Raw genomic sequence first — 17,314 nt, forward strand, 5'->3', positions numbered from 1 at the left:
GGGGGGCAATGGTGCTAAAGTAGTGACTAGTACTGACAGAGAATACAAAACAGTTACAGTTTGGTGACTGATTCATATGCATGATCACTACTCACAATTTTGACACTATTGCCACGACAATAATTCACCCCCACCCCCATCTATTTTACTAGACATTAGATGCATGAAAGGAAGATCAGAGCACGGCTGAATGATGTTTCCATTAGGTTTGGGGTGGAGGGTAGAGCCAGGAGAAATTATTCTGTTAAATACTTAGTAAAATATAAGCTAATACAGGACTCCAGCCTATAATTTTATATCTTCTCTAAAAGCCCTATCCTTGGCAAGGAAGACACATCATATTTTCAGCCAAGGGAAGTGCTGTTAATCCACTTTAAAACTAAAACAAAGGGAAAGTCACTTTCAGCCTTCATTCCAGACCAGAGGTCACTAGCATCAGGTCGCGCTCTCTCTTTTAGGTACTTGTGTTGAGCCTTGTAACATGAACCTCTCATATTAGCTTAGCTGGACTGTAACATTTAACATTGAAGGGACATTTCCTTACTGTTTACTCAGCACAATTAAACATCTCAATCCCACCCTCCCCAAGAGGATCTGCTTTCTTCTTGATCTGAGCTATGATATCTCTGATTTGCAATTTAAGAACAGCAAAGACTCACTGTTATTACTTCCACCAAGGCTTTCATAGCTGACCTAGAGTTTTCACCTCACATATTGGCAGCATTTTCCAGGGACAGTTGCTCTCTTGGCATGCATGTTCTAATGGTGTCAAATTAAGCCCAGTGAATTTATAAACTGCATGTCAGATGTTAAACCACTGAAGCTAGAGGTGCTTAAGAGCAATCCTGCTGAAAGAGAAATGGGTGAGGTAGGAAGATTAAATAAACTGTTCCCTGCTTCTTTATACATATATTTTCTTCTTGGCTTCATATGTAGGAGCAGACAGACATTAGACTGCTTTGCTTGTTTTGGTACAGGAAGGAAGATGGCCCTTTATAAATGGATGTAGATTTTACACTGGTCATGGCAGGAATAAAAACACATCATGTGAACCATGTGACTTGTGACTTTTGGAAGGCATCTTAAGCTGTAGCAATATGCTATGCATCCACTCAGAAACTGCACAGATATAATTTAAACAGAAAGGCATCAAAATCTGAATAAAAAACTACTGTATGGACAGATCTGCATTTTCAGTTGTGGCTAGGGGGAAATGTCCACATCAGTATATTCCACAAACAGTAACAATCTACCCAAATTTTTAATTTTCTCAATTGTAGTATAATAATCAACTGCTTTGTTGGTTTTTTTAAAAAAATTGCTTTAAGATAAAAACAAGATAATGAAACATCGCCCTGGAAGTCAAGTTCATATAGTCACAAAACAAATAAATTTTTTTTGTTCATAATATTTTTATACCTTGGATACAATTGAAATATTTAAGCACTTAAAACAATTCCTTTTGGAATTCAGGTAGGGGTCCAATCTGTGCATTATTTAATCTACTAGTAGTTTAGGCAGCAATCCTGTTATCTTTTTACCTGGAAGTAACCCCCACTGAAATGAGAGGAATTTATGCCTAAGAATAGGATTGTATTATGTTTATAAGCACACAGGATGGTATTTGCATTGCACTGTTAATAGCAGATCGCATTTAATTATGGAACATAACATAGCGAAAACCAGTTCAAATCTTCACTTAGTTTATACATTTTTGAACCATGGTAGATAATAAAACCATTTACCCCAATTATTTGGATATGGTCTAATGTGCAATTCATTTAATTAATTCATTTCAAAAGGAATATGCATTTTGTGTCCAATTGGGCTTAAAACATACTTGGAAAGGTTATCAGTGGCCGGTAGCTAATCTGGCTCCTCTGTTGGGATGAGAGCCCTGGCTTGCAAAATTGCAAGGTCACCGTTTCTCAAAGGAGCACTATAGGGAAGCCTCTACCAGAACAATCCTATGTGTGGTTACTCAGATGTTTTCCTGTATTTAAAGCAACTTACTCTTAAGTATGTGTGTTTAGGAATGCAACTTTAAGATTGTGCCATGGTATTCTTGGTAAAGAAAATGGTTCTATATGGACAAATTAAATACGGCAACATGCCTTTGAAGGAGAGAGAACAAATCTGAGGACAACAACTTGCGACTCCAGGATTGTACTGTTTCTTATTAAGCTACGCAACAATGGTTATTTAAATACATAAACAAGGCACACCAGTTAATGCTCTTCACTATAATCTGAACTGATTTCAAAGAGGTGTTGGGCAATTTAGGCAGAAAAAATTCTGGGCAGCAATCGAATCTTGGCATATAATACTATTGTCTAACAATAAAGCAGGTGTCGCAACCACATTTGATTCTCTCTCTTGTTAATGCAAGACATTTATGGACAGCGCTGGCATTTTAAAGCTGTCTGCTCAGCAGGTTGTCTGTAGAAATGTTTACTCCTATTTGCATATGACAAGTTTTATTTTCATATATTTAACACATTTGTTTCAGTATCTCTATCTGGAGGAGAAGCAGTGTGGCCTGACAAAATATCACTGTCACAGTTTTCTGAGCACTTATGCAAATAAGGAAGCTCTGTCTCCCAAAAGGCTACAATCTGTGGCATTTGTGAGTACATTTTTAATAACTCTCCCCTTTAAATGTCAATGCCCAGGGTAAATAAACAGACACAAGCCCAACTGACCTTGATACTGAAGCCAGACACGTCCTGCACGCCTAGGAGCCAAGAAGTGTAAAGTGAACAAGTAGTTTGTGCTGTGACAAAATTATAGGTCATACGAGGAGCAAAGTGAGAGCGGGTGGGCGAAGAAAGGGAAGAAGTGTTTCTCCCCTTAGCCAATCCCATTCCTCTCTGGCCTCTTTGAAACATTTTGGTCATGCAGCCATGTCCTTGAGAGCACCACAAGGATGTCCTAGTTTGGCACCCTCAAGAATCTGTTCCTAAATAGATATTTAACACTGGTCTCAAGCTTCCCTCATCCTTTTCCTTTTGGTACTTGAGGCAAAATTCCTCCTGTCTCTTATCCTCAAGCAATTTGGATGGCACTTTAATAAAACACACATAATGTGCACCCGCACTACAGAAATAATCCGTTTTGACACCACTTTAACTGCCTTGGCTCAGTGCTATGGAATTCTGGGAATGGTAGTTGTTTGTGGCACCAGGATTATTTGTGCAGTGCGGATGCAGCCATAGACATCACAGCAGAGCAGAGCTTACTGAAAGTTGCTTTTTTTTACTGTAACTCCCAGAATCTGGGAACTGCAGATTCTCTCATGCATACACAGCCCAGAGAGTAAATTTTCCAAGATCTGAAGTGGCTTAGAATGATAGAATCATAGAGCTGGAAGAGGCCACAAGGGCCATCTAATCCAACCCTCACCCTGGAGGAATAGACCATTAAAGCACCCCTGAGAGATGGGCACCCGGCCTCTGTTTAAAAAACAGCAAAGGAGAGTCAACCACCCTCCAGGCCAGGGCAGTCCATTATTAAACAGCCATTTAATATTCCATTATTAAACATCCGTTACAGTAAAAAGGTTCTTCCTCGATGCAGAAAAATGATACTCATTTTAGAATTAGAATTTTAAAATGTTTATTAAATTTTTCGAATATACCCATTTTAGAATTAGATACCTCAGCTAGTAAGGTTACTTTGCTTCATAATGGGCCTGATATCAATGCTTTTAGAAAGTATGAGTGTTCCAGCATGAGTCTACTCCATGGTTTTGATCCTCAGTATGTTGAAGCAATGCACTCTCAGGTCGCATATGCACTGCTGAAATAATCCAGTTTGACACCACTTTAACTGTCATGGCTTAATGCTATGGAATTCTGGGAACTGTAGTTTTGTCAGACATTTAGTCAGAGAACTCTGGTGCCACAACAAACTACAGTTGCCAGAATTCCACAGCACTGAGCCATGGCAGTTAAAGTGGCGTCAAACTGGATTATTTCTGCAGTGTGGATGCAGCTCATCTCTCTTTCTTAAAAATGATATTGCCACTCTCTTTCCACATAAATCATTAGTCCTATTCTGCATCTTTCATGGACACTGCATGATTCTTTCCCCCCAAGTCACTATTGAAGAGGGATGGCAAGTGTATGGCAGGTAGGCTGATATCTGCAATGTCATGTAGGCTGTTCTCAGTTGCATATTATCCCCCTTTTATATGTACGTTGATGGAGGCAAAGCGCTCAATGACTGAGCAGTGAATTTCTTTTTTAAAAAAGTTTTATTCAACCTTTATGATGCCATATAGCTTGGAGTCAAGAAGGGAGCTCCCCCGCCCCTCCAGATGATGCATGCACATATCTTTTGTGAAGCAGAAATGTGGTAAGAAGAGTAAGTTGCTGTACAGCTTTCGAATATTAATTGCTGCCTTTTCAGTAACAGATTGCTGTTTTCTTTTTTTCATTATGTACAAAGATAGGCAGCTGAAAGTAGAATCTCAATGACTGGACATCAGTTCAGTAACAGGTTCTACTTTCAGCTGCCTATCTTTGTATATAATGAAAAAAAGAAAACAGCAACATTCAGATGGCCACTGACCATTGTGTAAGTGTACACTGTATAGTTGTGTAACTGCATATTTTAAATCTACACACACACACCCTTGTAAATATCCAAAGAGCAATTTATGAAAGAAGTAAAAATTCAAAATGAAAAAATGTCTATTACTGAAATAGTGGTGGAAAGGTCACCCAAGTATTGGTGGCTGAGGTCATGGAAACTGAAGTAGAGGAGATGCTAGAAATGGATACAAACAGAACAGAAAGTCCCCAAGCCAGTTTTTCAGGCTAAGTCATTTCCACCATTCAGGAATAGTGTGTCACCTACCTGTGCACACTGGAAAAGCAGGTAGGAAAAATGCAGGGACAATTCCACAAAACAGTGAGGAAGAAAAAAACAGATTAAAGAAGGGGACACAATAAAAGGAATGTAACAGACTGGCTACTGCATGATTGTTGTTGTTGTTATTATTTCTATTCCGCCTTTTCCCAATGGAATCAAGGTGGATTACAACAGGTGTTTAAAACATTTAACTGATTAAAACTGCAACTAAAATAGAAGGGAGGGAGGACCCAGCATCAGTATTCTGTAAAAGTCTATTCAATGTTAAGGTTTTAATTATCAAGGATGGTGGGTTGTGTTTTCCTACCAGTAGCCCCATTTACCTAGCTGGTAATATATTTTATGCAATAGACAAGAAGATATGAAAAGCTCTACTGACTTACACCAAAGTTTTTTCTAGTCTTCCATTTAGTAAAGCAATGTGTCCTGCATTACAAATAGTCCTCTTCTTGAAGGGTATAGTCCAAGTCTATTTTGAAGCTCAAGTACTATAAAAATAGAGATGACTGTGGCTTTCAATTTGCCCTAGAGAATGGACCAAACACCCACTTGGTAGAACATATTGTATTTTTACATAAATGTCATTGTTTCCACATCTTAAAGTATACATATGCAGGTATATGCTTCTTATAGGAAGCCATAATTCACTGAATATACAAAGGCAGAAAGATCTTGCTCATTTTCATATATTTTGGATGTGTTTTTAGTAAGGTTTCATGGAACCTGATTTTAGGATGATGCAAGAGAATAGATGTCTGCTAGTTGATAGATGAAAGATCCCCACCCATCCCTTGTCCTTAGCAGGTATCTTTTGAATTTGTGCCCCAACTGTTTGTGTCTTTTGTCTTTCTGACTGTTTCTACACATGAGTTGGACTAGTGTGGCATAAATTAGTTCAGGTTCACTAAAAGTTTAAAAGGTGCAGGCCAATTATTGACAGCAAGGACTACACAGTAACCGTGTGAATCTATATTTTAATGAAAGATGTAAAATAAATACAGATAAATGCACCTTCAATACCAGGAACAGCAAAGTGGCCCCATCCCAAAATACAAAGCTGATATTGTAAACTGAAATACAAGAAATTCAAACAATAAATAATCAACCACAATACATCACAAATAATGCCCATGGAAGGATTCTTATGTTGTATAGATTTTTGTGGTAATGGGCCAGTTTGCGTGAAACACAAAGAATAAGAAACAAGTAAAAATGTACTGCGTCTCACATTAGTGTCACTTTGTTCAATATCTGACATATGACTTTTTTTATTTAAAAAAGTATTTTGAACACAAAGAAAATATGCAGTAAATTAGCAATTTGGTCTAAATAACCCATGCTTCTGTTTATCATGCATCAGGATGCAATCATCATTTCTTGCTGGATATTAGTGAAAAGAACAAGCAGCTTGCACTAGAATGATAAATAAGCATCTATAAATAACATTATTTATGTTCACCTCTACCACATTCATTAACCCAAAGTATTTAAACCTGCCTTAGGGATTTTTGATTTTCTTACTTCCCCCCAACTTAGAATTTTTTTAGACTTCTTAGACATTTATTTGTGCATTTATTTATAAAAATACACCCTTAATAAGTAGAAATGGCAAAAATTACTATGGAAATATCATTTATAAATGCTAGCATTTACAGTTAGACAAAAATGGAGTTTATTGTTCAGCTCTTGTCTGGGCTGACAATATAATTAAAGTGCACAGAAACACACAAAAAGCAGGAACTAGGCAGATCCCCCCCTCCAGGTTTTAGGATTTAGCAGCTTAATCTGGTAAGAAATATCAGCTCAAATATGCCTAAATCATAATTTTTTTTAAAAAAAAAAAAAAGCCCAGCTGTCTACCTGAGAGGGTTAAACAATATTTAGCCCTATTTTGTCAATAGGCTGATAGTGATTGGAAAAGTAAGGGCACTTTTCCAGCCTAGTTATTCAACAGTGCTAATATCTGCTTTGTGTCTTCACGGTTATGTTTAGGTTCACTTTTGATACAATGGAAAGGAGGCGGCGATGTAGGAAATTTCACACATCATAGGAAGTGTCACATATATCTTAAAATATTAAAAGACTTAATCTGGGATCACATAGAAAAAATCTATTACTAAAGGCCACAAGCCAGATCAACACACATATTTTTCTGTTCCCCTCATTGCAATGACAAATATTTAAGTACATTCTTCTTATTTGATTTAATAGAACTTAAAGCTCCTCTCTTCTGGGATTGTGCTCTGGATTTTTGTCTTTTAGGGAGTCATTATGGGAGGGAGAAATTATTTCATGCACAAATATATTTGTAACTCCTACAAGATCACAGATACAGTCTGAGAGTTGTTTCTGAGTTCCCATATGTTAAACCCCTTTCAGTTATTGGTTTGCCTAATGGCTGGGGAAACCCTAAGGAACATGCTCTACCTACTTGTTGAGTTCAGAAAGAGAGGGAGAACTGGGGAGGAGATGTGTTGCGCTCGTCAGGGATAAGGAGTAGGTCCTTTTCACCTTGAATAAGGTCACAGTGTTTTCAGTAAGGGAGTTGGGAAGGAACAAAGGGTAAATGTCCTTATAGTGGAATTTCTATTATGCATTGCCACCTGTTTTGTATCTTTTACCTAAGGCTTTAAGATCTGCATCCAAATGTTGCAGAACAACTGAGCAGCACAGGCAGTAAAGTCCTGGAATAAGGGCTGCCCTGATACCTCAATGGATGCTTGGAACCTTTGGGATAGTGCATATATGTCAAGTTTAATATCTAATTTGATGTACTGTCGTTAAAATATATATATTGGGACTTTAATTGTGGTTGTGTTTATAGTTTGTCCCACAGAACTCAGAGAGAGGTACATGTGTAAGCCCCTTTGTGCTAACAATTGCTGAAAAATGCACACTCATTCCAAGAAGTGGGGCAATCCCAGCTCATGTGCACACCAGAGCAAATGCTCACATGCATTCTCTTGGATTAGAGACCATAATGGATGCAAATACTACATTTAAACTGACTTTGGAATCATGCCTATTTATGGAGAGAGAGGGGGGGAGAGATTGGTCACAGTATAGTGTACCATAATGTGAGGCTCAATGGTACTTGAAAGCACATCACAGTGCAATGGGTAGTGGTCATGCTATGTAGTAGTTAAGCACAAAGGATTAGTTTAACAAAGTATAAACCTTGAAAACTAGCTGTAAGAACATAACAAGAAAACAAAGGCATATATAACTAGAACTATTACCATAGCTGAACTATTTATTTCACTAGGTCACTAGGCTTTGATGCTGATGCAGGGGTGGAAGGTACCCACTGGCTTCATTGGACATGGAACACAGTGTTCATGCTGGGATACTTGCTTGAATTTGCTTTCTTAAGTGAATGAAAGAGTCCCAGCCATCATGTAAGGTAACCTATAGTTGCCCTGGAGATCTTGCAGTGCTCTGTGTTCGAGCATGCAGTTTTTAACAAAGGTCACAGGAATAACATTTATGGTGAAAAAGCAAGGTATAAAATACCAAAGAAATTAATCTATTACAGTGCCATCTTTTCTATGAAATGCAAGTATCAAATTTAAAAATCGCAACTAGGCTTGTATGTTTCACAACCATGAAAGGCAGTTTATGCATTTGCATCCTAGATTACTACACCACAGACCTAGAAGATGAGAAAACTATTTACAGTATTAAGCTAGCTTTTGATATGCCACCTCCATGTATCCCAACCCTCTGTCCATTTTGGAAATTGGCAATGTACTGAAATTAAGTTATGAAGGAGACATTTTCACATAAAACAACTCATTTAGAAAGCAAATGCCGTTGCCTATTGTTAAAGATCATATTATATAGCCTCTACAGAATAAAACATTACTCTAAAATGCCTACTGTTTACAATGGACACCATCAAATGCAATTGTGTCAAAATACATAGATGCTTTCATGCTCATTGTGGGTCAGATGTTTTGTCAAAGTCAGGGCTGGCAAAGCTTCTCTCTTTAATGCTGGCTTACCTCACTTAGTGGCACATAAGGGAAGGTCATCCCTATGTTTCACTGTACACCCTTACTGCCATGTTCAGTATAATTCTTATAAATGCTTCTTATGTTCTTCTCAGCTCGCAGTCTTTTTTCTCATGAAATGTTACCTTTACCAAGCAGAAAGCATTCAACCCATGTCCCTGATATTTTGCCTTGCATCTCCAACAGTTTCTTCACTGCCTGAAAAGCAATCCCTGTGAGGCTCTGTGACCCTTAATGACAAAGGGAACTTGAATTCTTCTCAGTGTTTCCCCCTTGCATTGTTTAGAGGCATGCCATGCATAATTTTCCCATAACACTAAAGTTCTCTGTGCAATGAAGGACAAAACTGATTTCTCAGGCAGGCAGTCTGGGTTCAATCTTTAGGGATAGTTCATACAAAGTATCTTCATCTATGATGAGACTCTTGTCAAGTAAGTACTGAGTGACCTGGAAGAATAAAAATAGTAAACAGTTGTTCTGTAATATTGTAAAGAGCATGTATAGCCTTAAATTCAATTGTGTTCTCTTTCTAAATAATTCAACATTCCTTCTTGTCAATAAGAGAGCAAACAGGTGAGTGCTTTGTTTTGAAAAGATACAGGTATGTTTTATGAAAGCAGATGTGTGAAAATATGTCATAAGGGAATATATATTTCTGTTTTGGAGAAATCACCTATAGCAGTGGTTTCTCAGCCTAATCCTGAAGGAGGGTTCCAATGCCCTCACTGCTCTGTGAGTTCTCAAATAATAAATTCCATCACAGAAAGCAGTACTAAATATTTGCATACAACATGTGTACATGCAGCCCTGGACCTAAGCCTGTGACTCTTCACGAGTAACTCCCATTGAATCAGAAGTAAGGAATAAGGCCTGCTGTCTCCTCATTGAACTCAGGGGAACCAACTTCTGAGGGGCTAGATGCCTGAAAATGGGTAATTAAATGAGCACTTTTCTAGGCTCATGCTGTGAACCAGGCTCACTTGCTGGTGCATCAAGAGTCCCATGAAAAAGGAAGCTTTCTCATCATCCCACTACACACACTGCAAGTCCTCCACCTAATGAAAGAGCTCCAGGCTTTAGGTGTTGTCATTACTGGCAATGAGAAGCACAGCCGGCTGCAGGGACTTTATGTGCTGGTACCACTGGGAGATCCAAGCCAAACATTACTTCATGACCCTGGGCTGTCCAAGCCACTTGTATAAGCAGGGCATCAACACATGCAAGTGGGTACATGGGGAGCTGCCAGTGCAATTGAGTCTGTCTACAAAATGGGCCAGTAGTGCCATCACTATGACCAAGTGCGAGTACTCCATCTATCAGATTTAGTGCAATTGCATCACATGCTAGAAGGTATTGGCCAGTCACATCAGGTCCTCTTTCTACACTGGCCAGCTGTCGGTTAGCATGATGGCACAGAATCACCAGGAGCGACCAGTGATGATGCAGAAGTCTTGCGCCCCTATCAGCCCCCACCCAAGAGTTGCACCCTACAGTTTGAGAACCACTGATTTATAGAGTTCAAGCTTTGGAATAAAGTCCAAGACTCATGAACCTTTTCTAAAATAATTTGTGTATATCTGAAAAACAAATGCCACAACCTCCCCATCTTTCTTTCTAATACTCAATTTGGATGATATAGAAGGTTATAAAATAAAACAGAGACAAATACTCAAAATATTGGTAAAAAGGGAGAAATAAAAATATTGTACCTTTGGTTGATGTTCTATGCGATAAGAAGTCTGTTGGAACTGGCGTATCTCCCTGATAATATGTGATATCTTTAAACAAACAAATATAAAGATTTTTTTTAATTTAATAAATTCATTTATAGACAGGCAGGCAGACAGGCAAACTTGGATCCTAACTTGTCTTCCTCCAAATTTGGTAACCTCTAGCATCCTTTGGTTTGGGGCTGGGGGATGAATGGGATTGGTATTGGGTATGTTGCAAAGGCTTTAAAAGAGGGAACTTTTAGAAATACTTGCCCACCAATGCAAGGAGGAGAGCAACTCAGGATCCAAGCAACCAGAACTCAACAAAAATATATTTTTCCTGGAACAAACGGCCTCATTCATACTGGCATAAAAGACCTGGAAGGAACTGGGCTGATTCGGATGCCCCTCCCCCGAATCACTCCGTTAGCAAGTGCCCACTACAAATGTTAAATCGAATGCATTCTGTGTCTGCTGGCGAGGTGGCCGCTGTCAATCAAGCGATCGTCATGGTGACGTTTTGAAGAGCATCGGAAAGTGTCCTCCCCCTCCTCCCTTTTTTTAAAGAGCCAGGCACATGGTCATTTTTTTATAAACCTGTCGGCATTTGGGTCAGATCTGCCCCTGTTCTAGGCAAAGGATGGAATTGTCATGCATTTTTTTATGCTTTCAAAAACAACATTAGCTTTCCCTTTGCTTCCCTTGCTGTATCTGCTCAAGAAGACAAATCCTGCGCATATTTGCTCAAAAAAATTGTTTAAAATGTAACATTGATTGTTTGCAACATTTGTAGCTTCCCCCTCTGCAGTAAGCAAGAAGATCCAAGGATATAAAGTGCAAGCCCGGCTCTATCTGCCTCTAGAATACAAACAATGCACATATTTGCTAAAAAAAAATTGTTTAAATTTGAAAGGGGGGGGGGTTGCCTGATGTGAGCTCCGTTCGTGACCTGAACTTTTTCCTCCTGCAAGGGAAGGAATGCCCAGCAACAGAGGGCTGTGGGCAGGGGATGCAGGGAAAAGAGGCTCCTAAAGAATGCCTTCCCTTGCTCCCTTCTGCCCAGGGCTCTTTCCTCCTCCCCCTCCCCTCCGATGAGGGGAGGAAATGCCTTGACCTTTGTCCACCCTCTGACCTAAATCCCTCCCTCAATTTGCCTCGATCATGATCGAGGCCAAAGTTCTCATTCCCAGAACCCGGGGTTTTCCAAAAGAAACGGTATTTGCACCGATTTCAAAAACACCGTGCTAGGGGCCATTTACCATGGAACAGGTGTGCAAGCCTCAGATTCACTTGTGTGAGATTCGGGGTGAGTATGAACTTCATGTGCAAGAATCGCTTTGAAAACCGGGTTTTTTTGTAGTCTGAATGGCCCCGTTGTTTCAGTGGCCTTAATGTTGATCATTTTTATGAAGAACAATTCAGATTCAGTCCACTCAGATTCAGTCCACTCATATTGCCCAAATTATTCACCTCCTATGTTTTATGATACATTACTAATACTGTACAACAAAAGTATACCTCCCCACCCCAAACTAGTCACCTCTCAAATAATTCTGCATGAACAACACTGAAAATTGATACAATTTTATGCATGTCTACTCAAAAGTCAGTGCTACTGAATTGAATAGGATAGTGCTATTGGATGTAATAAGGCTTCCTCCCAGATGAGTATGTATTACCAGGGTAGGAATTGTATGGCTCTCCAGATGTTGTTGAGGGAAACTCTCAGCATTCCTCACCATTGACTGTGGCAGCTGGAGCCGCTGGGAGTTGCAATTCAATAATATTTGAGGGCTGCACAATTCTAAGCCCTAGCATATAGGATTGCAGCCAAAGAACATATTCATTTTGTGCAATTTTGCTTCCAGAAAATAAACCTGCTCCTCATAGATTGGTAATATTGCCTAAGAGAGTACAGCATAGCATCACTGCATTATGTATATTTCACAATTTATATATATATATATATAAGAGAGAGAGAGAGAGAGAGAGAGAGAGAGAGAGAGCTTGGGAAAATTACTTTTTGGAGTGCAAATCCCAGAAACCTCCAGTCAGCATGACTCTGGGATTCTGCAAGTTGTAGTCCAAAACATAACTTTTCGAAAGTCTGTAAAAAATAGTTGAGCTAGCTACTCTTCTCTGACCTTTTTAAAAAACAGAAAATGTATGTGCATAGTATTACAGATACTACAGAATTAACCAGCAGGTGGTGATAGAACACTGATCCTGGATGCAAGTACAAATAGTTGTTTTCTCATTTGTGCAATAAATACCTTTGAAATGCAACCATTTACACAACATATTATAAATCTTTGTAATTAAATAAATAAGTAAAGACCATCGCATAATTACCATTCTCATTTTGGAAAAATTAACAAGGCCTTCTTCAGTAAAATTTGGTGTTCCTTCTTCAATAAATGCCAGGTCTGTTAAGTACATCCCAAGATATGGCACTGAAGGGGGATTACAACTGCATGAAAAGAAACATTAGTTCTGATTACTGTATGGTTTTTACTACTGTATATTGGCTGTTTTAGCATAATGAACAATTCAACCTTTAAAATAACATGCATCCCAATTCTGTACATGTTTACTTGGAAATATGTTCCACTGTGTCTAATGAATTTCCCTATCAGGTATGCAATAAAATTGCAATTTAAGATAATACTGTGATTAAACATGAACCAATTTAAGCATGCATCAATGATAAATTGTTATTTTTCTAGACTGAGAGATATGAGAAAGATACATTATTTGGTCACTTTGGCTGATGACCTACATCAGGAACTGCACAGGAGAATATGCTGCTTTTGGTTCTGCTGGACCTCTAAGCAACTTTCAAAACTATTGATCATGGTATCCTTCCAGACCACCTGATTGGGATGGGACTTGTAGGCAATTTTTAAAATGCATCCATTCCTTTCTGGAGGATAGGTTGTGCTGGGAGTCTCCTCCTTGTGAAGTCTCTCAGGACTACCGAAATTGCTGGGAAAAGTTGCCTGGAATTTTGGCATATGGTGCTGCCAATATGCTGATGACACACAGCTATATTTCTTACTTCCATCTACTATATATACTCATCTATAAGTTAAAAAAAAGTATGCCCAAAATCCTGGGTCGTACATGGGTCAATAGGGTAATGTGATGGCAGCTCTTTCACATTTCTCTGGCCCTGCAGTGGGGAGAGCAGTTTCTTTCTCTCCTGAGCCAAGCAGAAAGAGTCGTGGGTGACTGATTGCTGCTTCTTTAAGAGTCTCTCTCTCTCTCTCTCTCACACACACACACAAACACACCCTTCTCTGTCTCCCTCACTGTCTCATGAGTGAATGCTGAAACACTGAAGCAGAAAGAGTTGTAGGTGATTGGTTGCTGATTCTTTAAGAGTCCCTCTCGCTGCATGCACACATACACACACTAAGGGACCCTTCAAGTTTTACCTTCGATTTATCCACAGGTCATACCAAAATCCATAATTCTGGCTCCAAAACCTGCCTTCAACTTATATGTGAGATTGACTTATAGTCAAATATATAAACACAAAGAGGAAATTTGGCTTTAAACTGGTGTCTATTGTCAGTAATGGATTTGGTGGGGGTGGAAAAAATGAAGCTTAATCCAATTAATTAGAGGTGTCCCTAGTCGATCAAAAGACAGATCAAGGAATAGCAATTCAGTCTATGCTATGTGGGGTTATAGTTCATTGAACATGCAGGTTCACAGTTCAGTTGTACTCCTGGATTCATACCTGAGCTTGGATGCCCAGGTGTTGGTGGTGATCAGGAGTGCATTTACACAGTTAATATTAGTATACAGATTGGCCCTATTCCTGGAGTTGTCTGATCTGGTCACAATGACTGAATTATTTCCTGTTTGTATTATTGTCACATTCTCTATGTGGAACTACCTTTGAATAATTTTTCTAAACTTCAGCTCTTCAAAGATCTGTAGCCAGGTTATAAAACAGAGCCTGGTAGGTTACAGGGAGATTTTACTCCCTTTTTACAAGAGCTCTGCTGGTTACCAGTCCATTTCCAGGAACATCTCAAAGTGCTATGATGACCTATAAAGCCCTATTTTGTTCAGATCCAGGCTATTTGGAGAACTATATTCTCCCATACAAGTTTGAGAGTGCAGAGATTTTAGAAGGAAACCTTTCTCACTCTCCCACCACCTTCCTGGGCATATCTGGAAACACAAAATAGAGTCTCTGGAGTGGCTAACTTTAAATAATTAAAGATATGTATTGTGTGAATGCCTCTATATACTGCAGAAGTACACCTTCTGTTGCTATGGAGTCTGTCCAGAAAAAGTAGCAGCAACAACTGGATATTGATACACCATATGCCTTGATGGCCAAGAAAAAAACAATAATTCAACAGATGTGCTTGATGTATACCCACTGCAATGCTATGAAATCATAGAGTAAATCAGTTGTGGACTCTATTCATTACATAATTAAGCAACATGCGAACCCTTTCACAATGGGCAAAGAAATATTATTGCATACTTTCCTCTCATGTAACGAAGGCTGCAATACAAATTCCATTAAAAGGAATGAAACTTGCATTGGTATTGATTGCATCACAGAACCTCCACAGAATATTCACAGAGATGCAGTCTGTATGCAACCTGGGCTTCTCTCACAGCTTTTCAAGAACTGGATTTCTCTATTCTTGAAAAGATGCCGGACAAACCTGGAGAAGTCTTGTTTGCATACAAGCTGCATACTGCCCGGTGATGGGTGAATGCGATAAGATCCGCCTTAATAAAGTTACATCCCAGGTCTATCCCAGCAGCGAAGCTAATGCAACAATCTCCATAATGAAGTGGGAGTAACTGTAAACTTCTTATGTGTTACATCTCAAATAACAACAAGAATATTGCAAAGAATCAAAGATATGAAAAAAACTAATGAAGATGGCCAATGCAGAACATGCAAAGGCAGGTTTACAACTGAACATCAAGAAAACAGAAATTATGACCACAGACGATCTACATAATTTTAAAATAGACAATGAAGAGATCAAAATAGCTCAAGATTTCCCATACTTGGGTTCAATCCGCTATCGAACTGCAGTCAGGAAATCAAAAGATTTCCAAAAAAGCCAAAACAGATAGGCCAAAATGGCTGCTGTCGTGCTGTGTTGGGGGTGTGGCATTTAGACGACACATGCCCCAAACTTGGCCAGAGGCCACCCCAACACCACTCCAAGGCAAAAGAACAGGGCCAAAAGGGAGTGGACAAAACCTGCTCCTTTTGCTGGCCTGGTTCAAAACCGTGGCGGTGACCTGGATTGGGGCCGGCCAGGTGCAGTCTCCCTGATGCAAACGGTGCCAGAGCAGTTCCACCATGGATTTTCGGCCCGTCTGCTCAAGACTTAGACTTGGAATAACAGCTATGAAGGAACTAGACAAGATCCTGAAGTGTAAAGATATATCATTAAATACCAAAATTAGGACTGTCCATGCCATTCTATTTTTCATTTCCACGTATGGTTGTAAATGCTGGCCAGTGAAGAAAGCTGATAGGAAAAGTAAACTCATTTGAGAAGAGTTTGAAATTGAGAATACTGTGGACTATTCACCTAAAAAGACCAATGGATGGGTCCTATAGCAGATCAGGCCCAAACGCCCCTCCCCTCCCCCCAATTTTGGCCATATAATGACAAGAAAGGACTCACTAGAAAAAACTATAATGCTTGGTAAAGTGGAAGGCAGTAGGAAAAGATGAAGATTAGCACCCTAAGTAACTTTCCTATCTTAGAATGGAGTTCCTATAATAAAGCCCTTAGTTTGTTTCTCTAAGACCCAAAACACACAGGCCAGATAAAGCAGCTCCTGGCTGCTGTGGGGACATGGTGTTCAAATGATGCACACCCCAAAGTGGCCAGAAGCCACTCCAATGCTGCAATCTGATCCTTTGGACAAGATCAAAAAGGAGAGGAAATAATCTGGCTCCTGGAGGCAGCTGGCTTGGGACCATGGTGGTGGCCCACTTTGGAAGCGGGCCTTGCAGTTGCCTAAATCCCAGTGCGAACATGTCCAGAGGCAGCTCTTTATCAGCTGTATGCTTTGTCCCTAAGCCACTGGTGTCCTAACTCCTTAATCAGGATCTCTAATCACTGCATGCACTCTCTATTGTTACTAAGATGATGTCTACCCAGTATGCACAGAATGCTACTTCTACTTTTATCTGATTAAGTGCAAAGCTTATGCTAGAAATTTATTTTCCTAGTTAACCTCAAAGATGGTACTGGATTCCTCTATGTCTTTTAATGCAAAAGCAGAGTAATGTAGGCATCTTTTTGTATACTACTGTGAAGAAACCATTGGTAGGTACTGTTTGGGTTTTGATCTGTCAACCAGCTATAAATCTACTAAGCAGTAGCATCATCCTAGGACATAGTTTACCAGCTTGTCTGGAAGAATATCATTGGTATCCTTATTTAAAAGCCAGACTGAAAACAGTATACATAGCTTTCCCCTGAGCTACCTGCCTAGCTTGCATTCTGTTTAAATGAAAAGGGTAGGGAGGGGAGGGGGAGAGAGAGAGAGAGAGAGAGAGAGAGAGAGAGAGAGAGAGAGAGAGATTAGTCTGTCATGGATTTTCTTTTCTTTTCTTTTCTTTTGAGAAATCTAAGCTGGGTCTTACCACAGTATTCTTTTTTAAGTGGTCACAAACCCGTGTGAAGTTGTAGGCTTTCACGGCCAGCA

General features: G+C 39.4%; 2 protein-coding genes across 2 annotated transcripts in view; both read right to left on the minus strand.

Annotated features, from left to right (window-relative positions):
* The window catches only part of CKMT2 (creatine kinase, mitochondrial 2), a 43,903-nt gene extending 41,065 nt beyond the window's left edge, over nucleotides 1–2,838 (minus strand). Inside the window, exon 1 of the mRNA XM_042451932.1 lies at nucleotides 2,703–2,838. The gene's annotated coding sequence lies outside the window, so the exon portion shown is untranslated. The remainder of the gene's footprint in view (nucleotides 1–2,702) is intronic.
* Nucleotides 2,839–6,712: 3,874 nt separating this feature from the next.
* RASGRF2 (Ras protein specific guanine nucleotide releasing factor 2) overlaps nucleotides 6,713–17,314 on the minus strand; it is a 147,548-nt gene continuing 136,946 nt past the window's right edge. The window contains exons 24-26 of the mRNA XM_042447812.1: nucleotides 12,953–13,078; nucleotides 10,598–10,666; nucleotides 6,713–9,335 (exon numbers count right to left, since the gene is read on the minus strand). Coding sequence (XP_042303746.1) covers nucleotides 9,243–9,335; nucleotides 10,598–10,666; nucleotides 12,953–13,078 — 288 coding nt within the window. The 3' untranslated portion in view covers nucleotides 6,713–9,242. The remainder of the gene's footprint in view (nucleotides 9,336–10,597; nucleotides 10,667–12,952; nucleotides 13,079–17,314) is intronic.

The sequence above is a fragment of the Sceloporus undulatus genome, chromosome 2 (assembly GCF_019175285.1).
Source record: "Sceloporus undulatus isolate JIND9_A2432 ecotype Alabama chromosome 2, SceUnd_v1.1, whole genome shotgun sequence".
Taxonomy (NCBI): domain Eukaryota; kingdom Metazoa; phylum Chordata; class Lepidosauria; order Squamata; family Phrynosomatidae; genus Sceloporus; species Sceloporus undulatus.